Source organism: Crocodylus porosus, unplaced genomic scaffold, assembly GCF_001723895.1.
Source record: "Crocodylus porosus isolate Cpor-Errol unplaced genomic scaffold, CroPor_comp1, whole genome shotgun sequence".
In the NCBI taxonomy this organism is placed as follows: domain Eukaryota; kingdom Metazoa; phylum Chordata; order Crocodylia; family Crocodylidae; genus Crocodylus; species Crocodylus porosus.
Genome location: NW_017728886.1, coordinates 16,886,940 through 16,910,838, shown reverse-complemented (window position 1 = coordinate 16,910,838; position 23,899 = coordinate 16,886,940). Strand labels below are relative to the sequence as shown.

The window sequence follows — 23,899 nt, the reverse complement described above, 5'->3', positions numbered from 1 at the left end:
CAAGGGGAGAATGACGTCCCGGGATTTGCTCGAGAAGCATCTATGGATGCAAGCCAGCATTTTGGTCACTTTACTAGCCACAGCATCACATTGCAGACTCATGTTCATCTTGTGGTCAATGATGACCCCCATGTCTCTTTCTTCTGTAGAGCTAGCCAGCGTAGCACTGCCAAGCCTATAAGGATGCTGCAGGTTTTTCCTCCCAAGGTGGAAATACTTGCATTAAAATGTTTATGCCTTAAAACCTTACATGTTTAAAAATATTTGTGCATTTATTGCAATGGAATTTGCTTCTGATAATTAGTAGACTTATGTCCTCTAAAGCATCCCTCAAGCCAAATAATTACACTTTTTTAGCCTTTCTTGCCTCAACAAGGCACAGACAATTGATTGTTCCATTTTACAGGATCATCTTTTATTTTGGTGATAAGTGTAATGCAGAAATGTATGTTTCATTCCCTCATAGTCATGTGATTCGTGCATAGCAAGTGCTCTGTAGCATAGCAAATTTTTGTAGTAAAAAATTTTGCATTAAGTAGTAGTCTAATGTGCTTGAAACATATGTACTATACAATTTTGTGACATTTATGAGGAGAAAAATATAATTGTACTGTCCAACACACTCTACAAAACAGCTGAAAGTGGGTAGCTACTAATAATTAGTCACTTACGGGTAATCAGTTGCTATTACAGTCACCTTAGGAATTAGGGAAGTAGGGTGGGAAGGGACCTCACAAGGTTCCCTGGTACAGGCCACTGCTCAAGGGCAGAGCTGGAGCAGAGGGTAAAACTCAGGCCCTTGGAACGATGAATTAACCAGCTTTTGCAGTCAATATTATTTGGCTCTGTTGGAAATATAGCAGTTTTGCTTGGTATTTTTAAAAAGATGGAAACTAAAGCTGATTAAATGTTCCCACTGAAACTTAGTAAGCTAATTGTTTTCTGATGTGTCAACAATGCAACGTTTTTCTTGCTCTCTGAATTAAGCAGAGGAAACGTGACTTATTCTTTTCTCTGGGGCTTGATTCTTTCCTTTGGATATTTTGAATTAGTTAATGCAACTTATAGTAAGAGTGCCTCCATCTGTTATAACATCACTTTAAATTAAATTATTTCTCAAAGCAAAAGTTCCTCTGAAACATCTTCTCTTTTATCCCAGTACAGTTGTTTTTTCGTTTTATTAATCCAGCTTTGTTTCTTTGTGAAAACAAAGCACTACTCTGTAGAAGAGAAAGATTCAAAGTGCTTACATTTGTAAGCAACCAAATATTCTCACCTGGCTGTGTAATTTAGCTGTTTCTTTAGAGGACTTTTGTAGAGCCACTTTGACACTATATAGAGAAGTTGAAGATGATGTTTGACATTTAAAAATGACTTATTTTTAGAACCTGAAGCTATTTATTTAAAAAGTCTAATTCGGTAATGAAAGTGGTGATTGAATCAGGTGGGAATCTAAGTATAGATTCTCAGAAGCTAAATATATGCTAAATACAGTGAGACTGAATTTCATTTTAAGCCATTTGTCCCAGCCACCTGCAAAGGCTTTAGATTGAGAGTGTGGTCGGGGGTAGAAAGGTAAGAAAGTTTTATTGACTTAAAAAAACCACAACTACACATAATAACAAGACAAACACTGACAGACAAAAGCAATTTGCGTCAGCAGCTTATCGGCAGTTCCTCGGATGCCTGATACACAGCAAACTTCTCTTTCCACAAAGTTCAGCGAGGTCAGGCTTCCCCAAGCAATGCTGCCTGAGGGGTGCTGGGAAGGACCCTGGAATGCAGTTCTTGGGCTCCTCGAGGTCCACAGGCCCACTGATCCAGACAACAGCTAACTAATCCTTTTTACGGAGCTGCATCTTCCTTCTGAATGATTTCTAGATATTTCAGCTAACTTATAGCTTCTGAAGGATACTGATAATGTATGACCACTTAGATTCCTTTTTCTTCAACTGTCCATAGACTGACCAATAGCAATACAAGCCTTGCATTCCTTTGATAAGGTAATTTTAACTGTGCCACAGGGCCTTACTACTTGTAGGCTTTCCTAAATATACTAGGCCTTACTTTATACAAGGCCTCACTACATCTTAAACTATAATGAGGCTTTTAGCAACAACTTATAGCTTAATAGCTAAACAAATACAGAAAAACACTTGGTCTAATCTTCATAGAGCCTTCAGCAAGCACTTTTATCACACAGACATACTTTTCAGCTGCCACACCATTAATTTAAAATATCCATGAAAACCTGTGTTTTCTTATCAAGCCATTAGTTTAAAATAGCCATGAAAAACTGTGTTTTCATATCTTATGTGGTATTTGTCTGTTTCCAGAGAGAGGCTACTTTTCTATTCCAAGTTTGCTGTGTGTTCTGAAGGAAATTACTGAAGCTTCCTTGGCTCAAAACATTGATACTAATGAAGAGGTGGCAGCACTTCTGCATGCTGTTCAGACTGTGTTTCAGAAAGCTCTGGAATGTGTGGCACGCAGGTTCAAAAAGCAGAGGGAAGAAGGGCTTCAGGTATTTGCTTTTCTATTATACTTGGAACCATATGGGTGTAAAGTTATAACTACAAGCACTGGCATCAATGTTTAATCAGATGTACATTGGTGTGAAACTTGGATATGATGGGTTTAGTGTGCCAATATATTTTTTTGTTATACTGTCTTTTTCGTAATTGATTTGATGCATCTGATCCTCTTAAGCTAGTGGTTCTCAGCAGGTCACCCCTCTACAACTTCTTAGTGGCATCCCTGGTTGAGAACCACTGTTCTACTCAACTTATTACTTCAGTGGTTCTCAATTGGGTGCCAATACTCTTAGACCCTGACTCCATGCGGCACCCAGTGACTAGGGAGACGACGATCCAATTGCTCAGAGAGCAAACACCAGCACACATTCAACAACAGTTTTATTCAAAATGGAGACAGCTTCGGACTATCTCCAACAAACCGGGAAGCTGCCACGAACCTTAGTTTGTTCCACATTTATACACCTTGGTTCATGCCTTAACATTTACTTCACCTTTTTCCCTCCTTTTTTCCACCCATATTCCCTCCTAACTTAAGCTCCGCCTCTGTTTACTGTTTGTTTCATTGGCATGGAATTACCTATGCATTTTACTCATTTGCATGCTTTTTTGCCATGAGTGCAGGCCTAAGACTTTGACCTCCGCTTCCTTTGATCACTTGCCATTTCTTGTTGACTCCTTCTTCATCTCCAAAGTCTTATTTTTGTTTCATCTCCTGATGATAGCTGGTGGGCTACATCCTGTTCTCCTTACACAATGAGCTATGTATCTTACAATACTATGACATTGCTAGGAAAATGCTTGCCTAAGCATTTTGCAGTGTTACTTTAAATATATCATTCTGCCTTGTGGTTAGCACCTTTGCTGGGCCACAAGCTATAGCCTTGTATTCAGCTGCAAATTCAGTGTTCCCTAAGATCTAAATACTGTCACCCTAACAACTACCTCCAGGTAAAAGTGTCCCACATACCTGGTGCACAGCCAGCTTGGGAAGGGCTGTGATTTGTATGCACTCCTGCCTCATTAGGGTTCTTTGATCATCCTAAAGCAAGCAGGACAGGTGCCTTGTATTGTAGCCCTTCCCAGTCCAACCCAGAAACACAGGCACATGGTGCAGATGTACTCAGTAGTATTTTGCCCACTGCAAGTCCAGCTCAGGATCAGCAGTGGTGAAAGGTAAATGAGGGTTTATATGTAAATTGGGATTTATGTCAGTGAGGAGCGCAAAAGTGAATGGAGCACTTTTATATGTACTTCCTTCAACTGCAGGTTCTCTCTCCCCAACCCCCTGGCAGCTAAAATTTAAGCCTAAGAAATAATAAAAAGGTTTTAGCCTACCCTACAGTCTCTAGTTAAATGTGCTTTAATGGATTCTTCCCCATAGAGTGATACATAGAGTGGACTACATTGTGTTGCTAGATTCTGGGGTAAAAATTAGGCAAGTTAAGAAATCTTTTTTTTGTGATGTAGCTTTTTTGCCATACGGGTGCCAGATTAATGCTGAATATTCAAGGAAGGAAGGAAATGAGCCAAACCTGTTGACAAAAGGATGAGACTGACTGTTGGAAGATAGGAAATGACCAAGTGAGAGGCTCTCTTCTCCTTGCTGAGAGAAGAGTCTTTCACCTTAAATACAGTATTGAACAACACTAATAGGTACGGGTCTACTAAACTCAAGGAGACAGCCAGCCAATTTTATGGGCAGATCTCGGGGCCAGCCACAATTTTTGAGGGCTGTGAGCAGCAGCACCCCCTCTGTCCCCTCCTCCCCCCAACTCCGGGAGTGAGATGCACCGGCAGGGCCGGGGGCGGGGGGGTTCTACTTAAACTATTTACTGTGTTGGGACTGACCATCAGTGTTTACAGATGGTTCCTGGTACAAAAAAGGTAAAAAATCACTGCCTTACAGACTGTCCTTCAAAGAGAGGGGTGGCAAATTGACCTGTGAACTGCTTGCAGTCTGCCCTGTTTGTTGCCCCTGTTCACTCACTCCCTGGTCACTTGGGGGGAGCCCCTTTTTATATACCCTGCTGGGCCTGGACTGGCTCTGCCCCCTTGTTAGAGCTTTTGTCAGACAGAGGCAGCAATCGCTCAGCTAGCAGCACTCCCAGCTCAGAGCATACACCCAAAACACACAGCCTGCCAAACAAACTTTTTGCAAGCTAAACACATAGGAAAGTCTGGCTCACTTAACCTTCCTGAAGCAGGATCTGGTGCCTGGCTCCTTTTCTTCTTCCTCCTCTTGCCCCCAGCGAATTGCCTACAAACTTCCCTGTTTGATGCTCCTGTTCACTCTCTCTTACAAGTCTTTCATCTGTTGTATCTGTTTATCCATCTTTGTTACAGATAGTAACTTTCAAACACTGTACCACATATCTGACCCACCCACATGGTTTTCAGAGACTCGTTTTCCCAGAAAAGAGGGCTTCCTGGATCATTGGCAGCAGTCAGACAAGGTTCTCTGTGGTGGTGCTAGGATAAGAGATTCTGTGCGAGGAAAGCATTAATCCTGTCCAATCAAGATTTCCTCTAGCTCTTGTAGGATTTGACCCTTGCCTTTACTGGCCTTGTGCTTTTCAGTTCTTATGAATTTGCTTCTATGTTTAGATTCCCAAAGAAGTTACTGTTGGTACTCTTTCTTATTTTGAGTTATTAAATTGCATGAAGACAACTAAAATATATTAAACATTTTCCTAAAATTAGTTTTCTAGGTAAGCAATTGCTCTGTTTGCTATAGATATGTTAAATGACAGCAGATGGGAGGGTACACACATTTTTTTGATGCATCTTACACTATAGAGTTCACACGGTAGGGGAGAATGTTTGAGAACCCTGACTGAAAAATGTTAATTGTGGTAAAATAACTGCAGATTGGAAATACCTGATCTCTATTTTTATTTGTTTTAGTTAATTCATTCTATTCAAGTGCCTCTTGGACAATTTGTACACACAGTTCAGTGCTGGCATTCAGCTTGTCCAGCAGTTCAGCACGGTGTACTCTCCACTCTTCTTGCTGCAACAGTAGTTGAAATAAGCCATATGCTACAAAAGGTAATGAGTATGAATGCAATTGTATTTTTCATGTGTTTTTATTATGTGCTTAACCATAAAAAGGTGAAGACCTTTACAGGATGGCCTGTTGTGGTCAAGCTTGAATTTTTTCAGTTTTGTCCTCAAGGAAAGTTTGGCAGGGATAAAATTGATCTTTTTGTAGGCTTAATAAAAAGCTTTGTTAATTCTCCTGATTATGCAAAATAAAGAAGAGTCACTTTGTTCTAAGTATTTATATCAAAATGAATTTCATTCTGTCTTCAGCAAAGAGAGATTTCTATATTTTTGTTCATCGTTTAACAGTATCCTGATCCCTTACTAAGCATCTAGGCAGTATGGTCATTAAAAATAGTATGCGTAATCTTGAGTGCTTTTATCTTAAACATTGTGTTAAGACAATGGAAGGTCTGATCATAATATGCAGCCTTCATACCAGAAGCCAGATTTGGATCTTTTTAATTATGGGAACTACAAATCTCATATTTGATTTAGAATTAAATAATGAGATGCATTTTTCACTAGGCCTGTGTGAATCAGCAAGTATTTGCTTCTGATTCAGATCTGGCCGATTCGGAGGGATATTGATTCAATTCAGAGATTCAAATCACTGTCCCAATTTGATTCAGCCAAATCAGATCCAAAGATATGGCACTGCTTTGGAGATTCAGCTATAGATTAAATGAGCAGCGGTCGTCACCATGCTGGACACAGCTTCTTCCAGCTGGTAAGTCTGTTGCAGAGGGGAGAGGAAAGGGGTGTGGGGGGGAGAGGGATTGGGTCTGGGACAAGCTGCCCAGCCAGGGTGGGCAGTTGCAGGACTTGGGGAGGGGGGCTGCAGCTGCTGCTCCTTGCCCAGCTGGGGTGCAGGATGTGGGCGCTGCCGCTGCTTGCCCAGCTGAGGCAGCATGGAGGTGGGATATAGGCGCAGCAGCTCTGGGAGCAGGGGCTATGCCCTGCTGATGCTTGCCCCTTTCTTCTCAGAGCGAGCCATGCCTGCCTCACACCCTGTGCCCCTGCTGGGCAAGAGGACACAACCGCTGGCACGCCTGCATCCCACACATCCCCTGCCCCCCTCCCTGTATACAGCGCCAACCCCGCCCTGGCTGGGCAGCTTGTCCCAGCCCCAATCCCTCCCTTCCCCATTCTCCTTCCCTCCCCCCACCACAACAGACTTACTAGCTAGAGACAGCTGTGTCCAGCATGGTGAGGACTGCTGCCTGTTTAGTCTACGGCTGAATCTCCAAAGCAGCGCTGAATCTTTTCCGATTAGATTTGGACCTTTTAATTAGTCTCCTAATTTGATTCGGATTCAGAGATTTGGCTGCCAAATTGAGCCGAACCTACTCCAAATCGAATCGGCTACCGAAGCTTCGCACAGTCCTATTTTTCACTTTTTTTAATGAAGTAATTTAAGGACCTAGGGACTGTTATATTGGAGCTAACTCATGATCCATCCATCCCAGACAGGAGCTGGAATGATTTTTTTCCATTGAAAAGGTGCTCTGCTAATAACAGTATCAAAATAACAAGATGGTTCTTTGAGTGACTGTCAATATGTATTCTAATAGGCACTGGTAATGTACACATCTCAAAGACTAGCTGCTTTGAGGCAAATTGGCCACTAGCGAAGAATCATTTGTCTCACTGACCTGAAGATCAACTAAGAGAAGCCTTCTTTGGTACAGACACAAAAATTAGAGATCCTTGCAGATATGAGTCAAGTTTCAACCTCTAAGAAGCCTACTCAACCATGCAGTGCTGTGAGAGCTTGCCCATGGCTGTCATGTGGTTTTCTGCATGTATGGTGTACAACATGCCAGACTGTTTTTGTTGTATACAGAAGTTGCAGACAACAGATACTAGATAGACTGGGACTGCAGGTCCCATCTGAAACCAGTTATCTATTGAATTAGTTGAAAGATCCAGATTAGATATGGAAAGAAGAACTTTTCTAGCAATGTCTTTGTTTGCACGTGCTTCTTTTAAGGTGGGAGAACTGAACCATCATCAGCCCCATGATTTATGAACCCACAAGGAAACTTGACTATGTCTAAATGTGTTAGAACTCAGTGATTTACTAATTCGATATAGAATTTCTGCCAGTGACTCAAGGTTTCTAGAGTACAAATAAGGACATGGCTGTAGCCATGTTCTATATCAGCATTTCCCAGACTTTTGCTACATGGGCGTATTTCACTCTTATTCCCAAAAAGGTGGTGGAGGGGGAGAGACTTTTTCAAAATTATATTACACATGCTAGTCCCCTGTTAGAGACACCATACCAATGCCTAAGTGTACTGTTAAAAATGACGCCAAATACGTCTTTCTCTAAGCAACAGATTAATCTGTATACCAGTGGTTCTGAACATTTTTAGCCTCAAGACCTTTCCCACTCCACACCTTTTCCAAATTTTGCAGCACCCCAGCTGAAAATCACTGAAATTAGATCTAAATGAAGAAAAGATATGGCAGGGGTTGTCTAAAAAAGTTGAGAATTGCTACCTAGTTGGTGCCATTTAAGGTTGGCTGGGCAGGACTTTATCCTGCTCTGCCCTGCTCTTTCCACTGTCAGCCCCCTCCCAACCCATGTTCTGTTCCTCGGGACAGCAGTATCACCCCACTTCTGAGGCTGCTTCTGCAGGATCTTACCTGCAAGCAGCTGGCCCTGTGGCTTCTCCTGCCAGTCCCTGGAGTGTTAGGAAAGAGTGACTCCACCTGTGCATACGCTTGACAGCACACTTCAGTTACTTATGGCACACTAGTATGCTTCAGCACACCCTCTGGGAATCACTGTTCAGTATAAACAAATGGGGGAAGCTCAGTAAGGTTCATTTATCCCTTCACCACATCACCAATACCAGACAGCTTAATTGGTTTTGTTAATTGATGAGTTTACCTAATAGTAGACTCTATGTGAGGGCTGCAAAATGTAGCAAACCATGTAAGCAGGCAGTTTGTAATGGACTACAATCAAGAATTCTGTTTTCTGAACCCCTTTTGTGAATGGGGTTAATCATCCATAGGTCTGTTTGCACAGTACTACTAAGCATTTTTGTTTTAACCTACCAGGTTAACAGTTAGTTTTAAAAAAAAGGTTTGTGTTGTTTAAAATATGTCACCAGTAGGAGGATATGCAGTGAACTAGGAAAACACTGTATTTGAGGTTATAAAAACTCATATTTATATTTAGGGACATAGTGGGAATTATTTTATTTGACATGTTTTATGTGGGTGGGTTCATACCCTTATAAGTACTAATTAACAGTTTAGTTAAATGTCAACTTTATTTTAGATTAGCTGCATATGACAAATCATTTCCTTTCAATCTGCAGTGTATTTGCTTAAGTTTTTATCTTCCTAGCTGAACTTTGCCTTGCTTATTGTGATGCTACTCACTTAGATTTAACATCTGTCCAGTATTTTCCTTAAAAGTACAAGAAAAATGCATATGTTCCTTTGAATAATAGTAAGACAATATTCACTTAATATTTACTCCAAATTCTTATTTGTCTGGATATCTTCTTTGTACTTTGGTGTTTATTTTGCATTTGAATGGTTTTCTTTTCAGGCTTCAAATGAAGAAGAATTTACTTTACCAGGAGCCATTTCAGATCTTCCTCCTCTTTCAAACAGCTTAATGGCGATAATAATAAAGTCAACAAATATTGTCAGGTAAATGTTCTTTTTTCCATTACTTTCCGCAAAGTTATTGATGTGAAATTAGCAGCGTTGCCAATGGAACTGTGATTCTGAGGTCCCCAGCTCATGGTGCATTTAAGATGCGATTAACCTGTTAATCATGCTTTAAATAGTAACCCAGCTGCATGTTTAATTAAATTTATGGTGTGATGGTACAGTAAATGAGCCACAACGTTTTTCCATATATAATCTTTGTACCATCTTTATAAAATCTTTGTGGGTCATTTGTATAATATCTTAAATTGAATGTATGGCAAGTTGGGGTTGATCCGTGACAGATCACAGCGCTCAACTTCATGTTGACTTCCAGCACGCAGCAGCTGTAGGGTGCAGGACATGGTTGTCCCCTACCCACTTGGGCTGAGAGCAGAACCGGTTCCCCACCCAGTCACCAGAGGCAGTTTAGAGTGCTTCATGAGTCTGAAACACTCCTTGATTTCCTTGATCATGGGCCTACTGTATCCCAGTTTTTTAAAAGCTGCATGTACAACTGAGCTGCATACATAGTTTTCTGACATTCCTATTGCACAGAGTCCCTGGGATCGAGGAGACTGATCCCAGAGTACCAGTATTCCAGGACCCCTAAAATCTGCATGCGCAGCCCAGCTGCACAGGTGGTTTTCAGACATCCTGGGACCCCAGTCTCTGTGTACTGGAGATCCACTGGAAAAAAACATGTGTACAGCCCAGTTGTGTATGTGGCTTTTAAAGGTCCCAGCATCTGAGAGAGACTCCCCAATACCAGGGTCCCCATCTGCTGAGACTTGTAAAAAAACCACTGTGTAGATCAGCTGGTGCCTGATGCCCTAGGACTGGAAAGTGGCAGCCCAGTCTGAAGGCCTCTGTGCACTGCGCTGGATTAAAAAAAAAAAAAAAGCACCAAAAAAACCTGAACTGTTTATTAATGTCTTCAGCAAGTTAAGACCTTCAGCTCCCCCTGTTGTGAGTTTTTGATACCCCTTGCCCAGCAGCCTGGCCAGAGCTGCTGAGCACGGGGGTCTCAACAGTCAGCTGATTGTCCATGCAGCAGGGATTGCGCTGGGGCTGGTTCCAAACCGTGGCTCAGTCCCTGGCCCCAGCCAACAATCAGCTGATTGTCAGGCATCTGACTTTCAGTTTTCTGGTGCATGATCCCAGGCTCTCCTGGTGCATGATTCTGGGCTCCTCGTGCACATATGACATGGCAGGAGGTGTGACCCCATCACGCGTCTAAATGAATGTCAGCCAGCAGCCTTAGATTCAGTTTGAATAATTAAATCACGTACTAAATTCACATGTAATATGCCATAAACTGTATACATTGTTTGCATTAGTTTATTTTCCTTTGCGTATTATGCTTGTATAAGGAGTCCCAAGTGCCGTTCTAATCCCATTCCCTGGCCTGATCTGCTGCTCTGCTTTCTGCCCTATCTGCCACTGTGCTGCCTGTCCCATTCCCCCCTCCTCTTGCACCCCCTGATCTGCCCTGTATCACACACACAGACTGCCTGTACCACTTGTGGCATATATGCCCCAGGTTGGTCATTGCTGATTTTAAGGTATTTTAGCATATCCTAAAAACAGCTCGATTTTCACTTTGCAGTTTTCCTGAAACTTTTCTATAGCACTAAAAATAAATAAAGAAGCATACAGTTTGACAACATAGTAGGCATTATGAATCTGCACCAAAATAGTCACAGTTGCTTTTTGACTTTTTTTCTTATTTTCATCAATCATAACATAACTTTTCTTGTTTGAGTGCCTGTTCACACACTTGCCAGTTTTGGCATGTTTATAATCTATGTGTACATGGTCCATATCTTTTTTAAACAGTTTCTTTGGGGGCCATGGTAGTTCCCTGTTAGGTCACTAGTGACTGTTTATTTACTTATTTAATTTTATATGCTGCCCTGAACCCAACAAGGTTCAGGGTGGCTTATAGCAAGAGAAACAGAACATTTATAAAACAGGAGAATGACTACATGTAAGACAGAGACGGCCCCTAAACAATATCTAAGCCTAGCTTTGTTTGCTAAATGGCAGGCCAAATAGGAAAGCTTTACAGTGCTTTCAAAAGATGTCTAGGCTAGGGCTCTGGTGTGCTTCAAGAGGCAGAGAGTTCCAAAGCTGAGGATTGACTGCTGAGAATGACCTCCCACATGCTTTCACCAAGCAGACTTGGTGTCCTGCTGGTATTTGCAAGGAGGTTGCCCTCAGTTTGCTTTAGGGATCATAAAGGGGCATAAGAAAGAAGGCAGTGCCTTTCAGTATGTAGGGCCAATGCTGTCTAGGGCCTTACAGGTTAAAACCAGCACTTTGAATGGCTCCTGGAAAGCTACTCGGAGCTAGTGAAGACTGGAAGACTGGAATGGGCTTCCGTCTTCAGAAGGTGCAGCTTCCAGATAGTCGTCAAGGGTAGCCCTACATAGAACATGTTGCAGTAGTCTAGCTTTGAGGTGACAAAAGCATGGATGATGATGGCCAGATCTCTCAGAAAGAAAGGGTCACAGCCTTCTCACCAGATGTTGGGTATCCAGGTGCAGTAGTATATTCAAGAGCACTCCAGTGCTGTGAACTGGAGTGACAAGGGGAGACTGAACCCCATTAATGAAAGGTATCCTAATCTCTCCGAAAGTCAAGTGTTTTACCCACCCATCTTCTCTGTCTTGTTTTGATTCAGTTTCATTTGGTTCACCTGTATCAGCCTGGCAGTGGGAAGGAACTGTGGGGCATGGGACCAAGGAGAGAGAGGGACAGGTGGGCGTTATCAGCATACTGATGGCATCTCACTCCAAAACTCTTTACAGTCTCATCCAGTGACCTCATACACATTGAACAGGGCAACAAGATGAAGCCCTGAGAGATCCCTACTAGAAAAGTCACGAAGGGATGATAAGTGAATGCCCATCACTACCCTCTGGGACCTCCCTGCTAGGAAAGAGCAGAACCAATTTAAAGCAGTCCTGTGGATACTCACCAGGTCATGTAATTGCTGTTTTGGCATGTTGTGGTCAGCTGTATCAAAGACCACTATAAGATCTAGTAAAATCAGAAAGACACAGTTTCCCCAGTCAACATTCAGGGTAAGATGGTTGGCCAAGGCTACAAGCCTTGCAGATGAAATAATAACTGGCTGGGAAGTCGATATCAAATAAATAGGGGCTTGGACAATCACAGACTTAATAACGTCAGACATCTTACCCACCGCAGCAATGACACCAGTCTCCTCCAGCTGGCTTTTAGAAGCCAAGATTGTCATGGGTCTCATTCACAACTGGTCACCCTCATCCCCACATCCTGTGCATCAGTGAGTGATAGCAATTTAAAACAATCCATACACACAGGACATGACTGAGTTTCCTCAGCCCTGAACTTTGCCTGCTGCAAAAGTGGTGGTCTCCAAGGCATACTGAACATGGGTGATTTTGCCTGCAAAGTAGGTAACAAACTCGTCACAGCAGGGTGAAGAAGATTGTTAGTAGGTGGTGACAAGTTGGATTAACCAGAGCATTCACCACCCAGAACCCTTTCACAGGAGGACACTTAGGAGATACTGGTCCACTATTGCAGTTGCAGTGGCAATAGAGGAAAAAAGCTTATTTGCCACTGTCATATCACGGGCCTTTAAAAATCTATGCCACAGCCAGCTTTGGCATGGGTTGAGAACCACCTGTGCTCTAGCCATCTAGCCTCCCACTTAAGCTGCTTCAAATCCCATGTATACCTGGGGGATTGTGCCACTGCAGCAGTGGGAGTGGATGTTTGTGTGCCACTGTGTCTGTGGCTAGAGTGAGACAATTAAAGCCCTTGCATTCCTTCCTCCATTTGTAGCGCATACACCTGACATGGAACACCTGCAAAATCCATGTTCCTGCACGCTACAAGATTGTTTTATCTCTAATTAGTGTTCTAGTTAGTGGGATAATCATATTTATATAGTTTGTTTTTTGGCAAGTAAAAAAGAGATGCTGTCAAGTTAGGAAATGCCCCAGCACTATCACCAGGCCATAATGGAGTCAAAGTCTCTGTTGGCCCTCCTGTGAGGCAGCTCTTCCCAATAGCGGTTGACATTTTAAGTGTCTCTCCTTCCTCTGTGAAGTACGTATATCACATCAGTGCTCTGTGCTGAGGCTTTTTCAAAAGGATCAGAAGAGTGAGTGAATCCCTTATAAAGCTTTTCCTTTTAGAAGTTCAGGAATATTGTAGCAATTTCGGAGAGGGTTAAGACTGGTACATTAGATCTGCCTGTGTAAGTACTGTGGTAAATGGCATAGTCCAGCGCTTCTGTACCATTTTCACTTTTATCCTCTGAGAAGAGAGGAAGGAAAGAATTTCATTCTTGTAGTTTCTGTATTTGCATTTCCCTGTCCAGTACCAAGTGGATCTACATTTAACAGACAGTTCAGGGTTCAGGTTACGGTCTGCTGATGCCTCAGGACTGAAGAACCAAACACCCTTGGCATTATGTAAAGACTTATTGGCACTACTTATTTTCTTTCTAGAGTCAAAAGCTTACAGTCCCTCAGCAGGCTCTACTGTCAGTTTCCTACACTCATACTAAAGCTTCTGGTATTGGAGAACTTGATGCAAAGTTTCAGAGCTCCCAGCATGAATGCCAGAGTGCCCTGCACCATACTTGGTGGTATTGAACCATATCCAGATAGGTTTAAACAGCCCCAGAATTGTGGTGTTTGCTTTCTAATCCTGTTCATGGTGCTGGGCAACTGGATAGTATCTAACCAGACTTTATATATGCTTAGTTTTTCATAAGGAAACTACTGTCCTCAGAAATCAACTTCATCTATATGAAGGGCATAGGTATTAATTAGGACATAGTCAAATAGCTTGATATACTTTAGTATTCTTGTGCCCATGAGATTATGTAACCCTGGTTGCTGTTTTGTTAGAAAAAAAGTCCATGTGCTTTCTGGGAATTTTATTACACATTAATAAAAATAAAATCAGTTAACTTTTCATTGAAACTGACTAGTAGAACTCTTACCCAACTGACTGAAATTAAAGAGTCTTCAGATCAAGGTTGCAATTGAAATGGAGTCAGCAGTTAACAACCATATGGAACAGAATTAACAATTGATGAAATCATTAAATAAACACAAGTTTCACATCACATGACTGATTTCATGCAAGCACTAACCATGGAAACTGAAGTGGGCATAGTTCATTTCTCACCATTTGGAGCTCATTTACTGTTTCCGTTTACTGAGTGACGTATGTAATTGGTTCTCCCCGACTGGATTGCTCATTTTCATACAGAATGGTAAGGAGCTCTCAATTGCCCCTTTAAGGCAAGAGTAAATTTACACAGACACATGTTGACAATAAAAGAATAGTGTCTATGCTCTGGAAAGCCAAAGGACTGCATCTGCTCCCTAACTGTTGCTTGATCCTTCTTCCCTTTCCCCTTGCTCAGTCCAGTCTGGCTCTTAATAGTCCTGTATTTTCCCTCGTTTCCTTTGTGCTTAATGGAACAATAGGTATTTAAATACCTAATTATATTAATACCATTCTATTACCTATGTTCATAATATTATCATTTCCTATTAAAACCCAGTGTTTTAATAATCCAGTTTACTTTTTATAATACGTTTTATTTATTTTCCAGTCTGCACCATTATGAACAACTAGCCAATTGCCTGTCAAGAATGACTGGAGGGGAGGCGGGGCTGGGATGGAGTGCCACCACCTAATGCCCCGTGCTGCCTCTTGCAGGGAGCAGTGCTGGCCTCGGCTTCCCCACCCCCTGTCCGGTCCTTGGTGCTGCTTTAGAATCATGGCGGCACTCCCTCATGCTTGGAGCACTCTGATTGGCTGTTTCTGTCAGCCATTCAGAGCATGAATACAGCATTACAGACAGACAGACAGACTTAGGCTTTTATAATATTAGAATTTTAAATCAGTTTCAATTTCAGTAGGTTCCCTTTGGATTCTCACTGCACTAACCTCTGGGTTACAGGTGGTGCAGGGCAGGTGTGTATTTGTTCATCAGTTGATTTCACTTCCATGTAAAAAGAGGGAAAGTTCCTACTTAGCTTTCCATACAATTCAAATTTTAAACCAAACCTTTCCTTAATTAAAAGACAGATTCTACTCTAGATTTTAAAGTGTTTGTGTAGTTGCTAATGGCTAACCTGCTGCTGCCATGAGACCACTTGTTAAACCTCACTAGAAACAGACAGTTACACTGAGTTAAAATTCCAGTTTGTTTTTGGAACTGTTATTTTTCTTTTTAAGGTTTTTCTTCGCAAATGCAATGAAACTCTGCATCTTCAGTATTGCCACTTATGTTCATACACAATTATTTTACCTACATTCGTTTGCTTTTTCCTAAGCAGCCATCATTGCACAGGATACTTTGCTGCTTCTGAAATTTGGCAGTGTGGCTCTGTAGCTCTAGGTATCAGACAATAAACAACGTACTTTAAGAACATTTCAGATTTCCATACTTATGTTGAATCTTTGGAAACCATGGTGTTGTGTCATGGGATATCTTTAAAGGTTACTATAGCGTGTGCACATGTGTGTCCTATTTGCATATTTCAGCGAACCCATCTCACCGTGTGTGCTTGATTTCTTTTAGGTCATTTTTAAATGAATTAATGGAGTGCATTGTCTCTGAAGAAATTGAAGGAATTGTTAGTCTTGCAGCTGCAGCATCCATAATTGTTGTAATCAAAGGTCAGTCAGCTACATTTTTCCTCCAGTAAAGGTATCTTCTGTGTGACACATCTATTAAAGATAAGTTTTATTATAAAGCCTAATGTGAAAACTTTTTTTTCTAGTTATTGAAATTTGATGTATTGCTAAATCAGCTATGTTGATTTTTCAACCAATCATATTTCAAACAGGAAAACACAAGGCTTCTCTTCTTAAGGATGTTGCATCTGCCCTTCAAAAGAAACTGATGACATATAAGGAAGTTGCAATGGAAGTATCTAGTAGCACTGAAAGGTAAATGTGTTGTAGGAAATAAAACCACCAGCTTCTGTACATGATTGAAGATGGTACTTTGATCAGCACAATCCAAAATGGGCTAAAATGCAGCAGGCTATCAAATCCCATCAAAGGCCTAAATTTCCTTGACCTGCTCCCTGGTTGAATAATAGTCTGCTTTACATATTTATTTTGTTACTTAAATTTTTCATTTAAAATTTATTCTGAGTATTTCAGTAGCCACAGTCCACTCTTTCCAATATCACCAGCAGCAACTGTAGAGAAGCAAAAGCTCTGTTTACAACTTTGCATCTTAGCAGAAGAGATGATGATTTTGTTACTGAGACTGTGAACAAAATACTTTTGTCGCAATGCAAGTGTTGTGGCATTTTGAGAAGTAAGAATTTTTTAGGCTGATATCTTTTAATGGACCAACTATGTAAGTGGGATAAAATTAAACAAGCATGCGACTGTTAAGAGGTTGGAGGAAGAATGTTTTATATTTGCAGGCTTTGTCTAACTTTATCCCACCTACATAGTTGGTCCAGTAAAAGATATCACCCTAAGAAATCCTTGTCTTGCCCAATTTCTGGACCATCGCAGCTGTAACATCACCAGGGATCCTGGTTTTCCCTGATTAAAAAAAATCGCAAATTCTCTGACAAAGAATTGCAGATTCTCTGATAAAAGAACCTGAAATCTGTGATTAAAATTAACACCACCCCCCCGCCAGGTGCTGCTGGTGCCCCTCACTCTCCCCCACTGCCTCCTCAGCCCTGCTGGTGCCCCTCACTCTACCCACATCAGCCGCCCCCCAGCCCCAGACACACAGACACTGACACCCACCCCAGCAGGTAAGTGTGTATGGGGGAGAAGGGTGGGGCAGGGTGAGGGAAAGGGATGGGGCTGGGGGCAGATTGAGAAGTGGGGTGGGGAGTGTGTTCCTGTGCCTGCTCCCAGCCACAGGGCTGGGAGGTGAGGGCAGGGGTGCCTCTCTATGGGCCGCACACATGCTGGCTGGCTGGCTGTGGAGGTTCTCCCACAGTGGCCGCCGCCGCACCCTGTGCTGCTTTCCTGCAGCCAACTGCACAGCTCCACAGGCAAGCAGCGTAGGGCACGGCTGCAGTGGTGCAGTGGCAGCTGATAGGTGCGGGCCACACACATGCTGCCGCCTAGCTGGCTGGTTGGCTGGCTGGTGGGGGGAGCTCACACGCGGTGGCTGCCATGTGCAAGCCCTTGCCCCTGCACACAGCTGCCACCACCCTGATCCAGCTCCACAGGCAAGCAGTGGCGACACAGAAGTGGGAGTGGTGATGGCTGTGTACTGGTGGGCGTGGAGCTTGCACACAACAGCTGCCACTACCGTGCACCGCCACTTGCCTGTAGAGCTGTGCCCAGGGACAGGGAGGTTTGCATATGGTAACCGCCACGCCCCATGCTGCCTTCTGGCACACAGCAAAACAGCTCCACAGGTAAGTGGCGGTGTAGGGTGGTGGCAGCTGCTGTGTGCGAGCCTTCCTTTCCCCGTCAGCTGGCAGGCACGCAGCCACCACTGCCGCCACCACCGCATAGTGCCGCTGCCACTTTTGGACTCAGCACAGAGTGGTGGCAGTTGCATGCTGGCCAGCCAGTGGGCCTTGTCCCCCAGCCCTGCTCCTGCAATCTCCCAAGCCGCACATCTCAAGGGGTGAGGGATGAAGACGAGCAAGCCTGAGTCTGAGTCTGAGTCTGAGCCCAGCCTTGGCTGACTCAGAGCCTCAGGCTCTAACCTTCCCCCTTTCCCTCTGGGCAGGGCTGAGGATTTCCTGCCCTTTTTGCAATCAACTCTCGTAGGCTGGAGCTGTGCCAGCCTGCAGGAGCTCTTTGCAAAAGTGGGAAATCTGCAGTTTTCCCTGCTGAAAGTGGAAATCCACATTTTCTCAGATAAACACAGGAAATCCATGGTTTTCTCCATTTTTCCATAGGAAACAGAAAACCCAGATCCCTGAGCATCACTCTTGCACTACTTGCACTACTGTGGCACTTTGAAGCACTACAGTAATATAGTGGTACCAGGTGCGGACAGACACATAGCACCTTCCAGCAGGAGTACTATAAAGTTGCTGTGAAAGCATGCTCTTCAGCCAGGGGCAGTAGAGGGTTACATAGTCTTGTGAGTCTATTCCCCTACCCCACCAGGGGACAGGAGCCTATCATGAGCCCAGTCACAGGTTCACTGCCAACCTGCTGCTCCCTTTGCAGGACATGGGAAGCAAAGTTGCTGCCCAATAGAGACCAGGCTCACTCACAGCTTGACCCCACACTCACAAATGCAGCCCAGCCGAAACCTGGGCTGTGACTGAGCTGGATCCTAACTGGGCTGTATCTGTCAGTGAGTGCATAGGTTTGTTTGGTTTGGGTTTTTTAAGGATTTAAAGAAGGTAGGGAATCCCTGGCTCAGATGCCAGAGCATGAAGGCATTTTGTTTGGCATGCGTGCCATGGGGTGGACAGTAGAAGGGGCAGGAGCTGCGCTGCCACAAGGATTGGGTCCCTCACAGTTCTCCTGCCATCTGTCCCTGGCACGCCAACACTTGCAAGTTGAGGTTGCGGGTGTTTTTGGCACTCTGCCCAAAAACATTGCCAACCCCTAATTTAAAATAACAGATGAACCCCATGCTTAAGACCTAATCTAACTGGGAACTTTGGTTCAAGGTTCTTGCATCTTCCCTAAAAGCTTTTGGTACCGCAATATAGGATACTGGACCTCTGGTCTGCTCTAGTATAGCAATGCCAATAGTCTGCTAGTTTTCTCACTGTGTTATGTGGCTACCATGTGACTTATTAGATCACATTGAGCTTTGTTTTTGTAAACTACATATCTTTTTTCTCTTAATTATTACACCTTCTCATTCTGTGTAACTGAAAAATATCTTTAGTTAGAACTGGCTGTAAACTGGTTCTTGGGTCATTAGTTTAGATGAGCTGATATAACATCAACTGTAATACATTAACTCTTCTCAAAGCTTAAGTGTTATTACTTTCAAACCTGTATACATCATTTCAGAATGTCAGCCCTTGGGAAATGACCTTGTCCCCAGGTGGATTTAATTTGGGATTTGACTACATTCCCTTGGCATTTCCTATTATGTTCCAGCATCTTAATTTTGAGCTATAAGCCAGAAGTTTGTATGTGTTACTATTCTAATATTATAAAAGTCTGTCTGTCCATCCGTAATGCTTTATTCACACTCTGATTGGCTGACAAACAGCCAATCAGAGCGCGAAGAAGCAGTCTGACAGAAGGCAGCTCACAGCCATGATGGTGGGGACACAGGGGACAGAGCTGTGCTGGCCTCGCCCCCCTGTCCTGATCCCTGGAGGTGGCAGCAACAGAGCAGATGGAAGGGGGCCCCACCCCGCCCTGCTCCCTGCAGGTAATGGGGGTGGGGGAAGCAGGCCTGAGTCAGGGAGAAGCCGGCCTGCCACAGCAGGCCCAATGTGGAGGGGGGGGAGTAGGGCGCACTGTGGCATTAGCGGTGATGGTGGGGCCAGGGGAGGACTGGGCCCAGTCCCGATGGCAGGAAGGAGGGGAGCGAGCCAAGCCAGGGGAAAAGCTGGCCTGCTGTGGTGGGGGGGAGGAGGAGGCAGTAGGCCTAGCCTGGCCCGGCCCGGCCCAACTCGGTAGCTGGGGGCAAGGGGAGGAGTGAGCCTCCTCCCCATGCCAGGCCTGGGCCCACTCCTCTCCCTCCCCCATGTTGGCTCTGAGCCCACCCCTCCCATCCCCACACTCAGGCCCAGTCCTCTGCTGCATTGGGCCCAAGTCCACTCCTCCCTTCCTCTGCCGCTGCGGCAGGGAAGTGGGGAGTGGGTCTGGACCTCATGCAGCAGGAGGGAAGGCAGAGCGGGCCCAGATGGGGGGGGGGGCCCCCATGGGCTCTGTCCCCACCCACTCTGCCTCCCCCCCCATCATTTTTTGACAGGCAGTTGGCTAGTGGGAAATAAACATGTAGAAGTCCTGTTTGCTGGAGTATCTCAGGTGCTGCTCTTAAAACAGGAATGATCACTCTCTTCCAGGAGTACAAGTTTTCCTAATTATTATTATCTAGGTTTCTATCTCCGGCTGAGTTAGCAGTTTGTGGTCCTACGGGTCTCATTTAAAATATGCTGTTCACTGCACTTTTTACATTCTGGACAGCGCATTGTAGGTTGAACAAATTTTCTAAAGAGTAATAGCATGCACACACTAATCTACTCTACAAACTGCTCATATTTATTCTTATCTTGAATTCACAGCTTCCTTCATATTATTCATATACCTAAAATACCTATATTGTTGAAGGTTAAACATGAATATTATCATTTTTTCCATTGTGCAAATGAGCTATGAAATGGGAGAATATAAGAAAAAAAATTACGTTCAGTTTAATTAGCATTTCAATATATGGGCACCACTATTAAATCTAGCAAACATCTGTGCTGAGAAAATATTTCCCTTATGCTGTTATCATGTAGATGTCTTTCCAGGCCCTGTCTTGCCTTTTCGTTGCAGCTGCACTTAAACATAACTTCCAAATAATTTGTTTGAATTTGTGTACAGTTCTCTGATGACAAACCCAAATAGTAAAGGGCATTTAGTATAACTTACTTTAAAAAAAATAGCTGTGGGCAGCTTAAAGTCATACTTAGCAATGTCTTATTTTTCACTTTGCTAGTATTGCATGATGCAGTTTTGCAAATACATTACTCTTAAGATAAAAATATTAAAATTATTCAGATAGTATCCTGTAGTAAAATTGTGGTACTTCATGAGGCCCCAAAGAAACCTTTGTGCTCTTCCATTCTCATTGAAAGGGACATTTCTGTCTGACCTTGAGGAGATGTAAACCAAAACAGCGTAGTAAATAAAATGACTGAATTACCCTTATATTTGCTGTTTGGAGCCCTTGCATAGAGAATAAGCCTTGGTTATATAACTTATCCTTAGAGTACTACAAATAACTAATGTTGCAGATTCTGGGAAATTAATACCTGGGACACACAGCTGTGATAATATTTGTTTCAGATGATTATTCCAACCATCAAGAAGTCAAGTCTGCAATAATTAAGTACTGTCTGGAGACAAGCCAAATGTCCCCACTGTGGTGTTTTAAGGATAATTTAAAGCAGGATGAGTGAAATGTTGTGAGATTACATATGCAAAGAGTATGTGAGATGAGAGATCTACAGCATAGTCAGTGCAAGGAAATGGAGAGAGTGCAATAAATGTAAAGCTCAGAAAAGGCAGTGATCTTTCTTGAGAGTTTAGGTAATAAGCAGGGATCCAGGTTTTCCATTTGCTGCAAGAAAATGTGGATTTTTATCTTTTAAAGGAGAAAAATGTGGGGCACTGGCAGGGATGGGGGGGCAGGAAACTGTGGGCCAGGACTGAGGGGCACCAGCAGGAATGGGGGGCTGTGGCTTGGGAGTGAGGTCCAATGGCATGGGCAGGGGCAGGGCACCAGCATATCAGGGCTGCTCAGTGCCTCAGAACAGCAGGCGGAACAGCCACAGCTGAACCCTCATCCTGGTGAGCAAAGTGGCCAGGTAGAGCTCTGATTTTCCATGATAAAAAACCCGCAAAATCAATGCCAAAATATATAAGTATTTAGAATTAATATATATATAATTTATATATATATAAAAGGGCATAGTCTGTCTGTCTGTGTGTCTGTATGCCTGCCCCTAAAGCTCTTGGGAGGTGTGGCTCACAGCATGGCATGGCTCCAGCCAGTGCTGCATCAAAAATGGTGGACAGGGACGGAGTCTTGCCACCCACCACCCCGTGCCACCTGCCAGGAGCAGGGGTAGGGAGCCCACCCACTGACCCATGCTGCCTCCATGTTACATCCCACCACATGCAAGCTTCCCACCCCCTTGTTCCTGGGAGGTGGCAGGGGGCGGTGGGGTAGCGTGGGACTGATGTGGAGTGGGGGGGCACAGGGCTGGATGTGGGGGGGGGGTGCTCGCCTGGACGTGGAGTGGTGGCATCGTGGGCCAGTGGGTGGCAGTGTGCAAGCTTCCCCCCCCCGCTGCTCCTGGGAGGTGGCAGCGGCACAGGGTGGTGGGTGGCAGTACTCTGTCCCCCCCGCCCCCCTCCCTGTCATTCTTGACAGGCAATTCGCTAGCTTTATTATAATGGTTGAGGCACTGGTAGGATTCCAAATTGCTTTAGAACTGTAAATAGATCAGTAAAACATTGTGTTCACCTGATACCTATATAGATATATATAGATATAGTGGTGTTTCATTTTAATTATGGAAACATGGATTTTGGGTTTTTAAATAAGAGAATTTGGGATTTTTAAATGGAGAAATCCAGGATTCCTGTTAGTAAGCCCAGTTCCCTCAGCCTCTCTTCATAAGTCATGTTCCTGAAGGCCCAAATAATTGCCCACCCCTGAGATAAGTAATATGCAGATAACTAAGATGAACAGTGGTTTATATATAAAGAATATTTTAATATATTTAAATTGATATGATAATTTTGCTTCCATTTCCCCTTTGAAAGCAGAGAACCAGTAAGATCATGTGTAGTATTTAATGCTGATTTATAAGGGAAAACTTTTTATTAATTCTGAAAGACAAGAACCTAAATGGTTATATACTACAGCATAGCTACAGGAAATTAGGCAGAAATGAAAATTTTGGAAAAAATCTCGTCATTTTTAGTGCAATCTAATAGATATTTAATTCCTTAAACTAGTAATGAATAGCTTTTCAAAGATACTAGAAGTTGCAATATGTTGAAAAGCATTAATATGGATATCCATTGCCTATCTACTGCTCACTGATTTATTTGTGTTTTCAGAACCCTGTATGAATCTTCCATGAAAATTTTGGATGAACTCTTAAAACCTTGACCACAGAATTGGCTTCAAGTCATGATACTTAAAAGGAGGGTGTATTGATTTCTTTCAAAGCCAAAAACAGGATGTTACCTTGAAAAACATACTTAACACAGCATTGAATTCTAGCCACCAAGAATGTTTGTATTATGGTAGCTTATGTTTTGTACATATGTAATACTGAATATTTTAGAACGTGAAAAGGATATTTCAGAACAAATCAGTTTATTCCTACTCCCTTAATAGCTAAAAATAATTGTGCAGAACTGTCCTTTAAAAATATTCATAAATGCTTTGTAGATGCATAAATAATGTGCTTGTAAACACTTTGAAATTACTATGAGTGGGTGATTCTGGACAGAATCTATACTTTTTTAAAGAGATCAGTATCTTTTTATACTTAAAAATAATATTAATAAAATGACTGAACTATCCCTTTGAATGGCATTTTCTCGACTCTTTTGACATCAGCGGGTCCAGATGCTCTCTACCCCAGGGTGTTGAGGGAGTTAGCAGGGGTTATTGCAGGGCCCTTGGCACGGCTTTACAAGCGCTCATGGTGCTCGGCCAGGTGCCAGATGATTGGAAGATAGCCAGCGTGGTCCCCATCTTTAAAAAAGGGAGGAGGGAGGACCCAGGCAACTATAGGCCCGTGAGTCTTACCTCAATCCTAGGGAAACTCTTTGAGAAGATCATCAAAGAGCACATCTGCAATGGGCCGGCTTCAGAGATGAGGCTTAAGGGCAACCAGCATGATTTCATTAGGGGCAGGTCATGTCAGACCAACCTGATTGCCTTTTATGATCAGGTCACAAAAGCA

General features: G+C 43.3%; 1 protein-coding gene across 1 annotated transcript in view; it reads left to right on the top strand.

The window, feature by feature from the left end:
• NCAPG2 (non-SMC condensin II complex subunit G2) overlaps window positions 1-23,518 on the top strand; it is a 74,014-nt gene extending 50,496 nt beyond the window's left edge. Inside the window, exons 23-28 of the mRNA XM_019530630.1 lie at window positions 2,337-2,524; window positions 5,442-5,585; window positions 9,154-9,257; window positions 15,862-15,959; window positions 16,130-16,232; window positions 23,043-23,518. Of these exons, the coding sequence (XP_019386175.1) occupies window positions 2,337-2,524; window positions 5,442-5,585; window positions 9,154-9,257; window positions 15,862-15,959; window positions 16,130-16,232; window positions 23,043-23,094 (689 nt within the window). The 3' untranslated portion in view covers window positions 23,095-23,518. The remainder of the gene's footprint in view (window positions 1-2,336; window positions 2,525-5,441; window positions 5,586-9,153; window positions 9,258-15,861; window positions 15,960-16,129; window positions 16,233-23,042) is intronic.
• The last annotated feature ends 381 nt before the right edge of the window (window positions 23,519-23,899 follow it).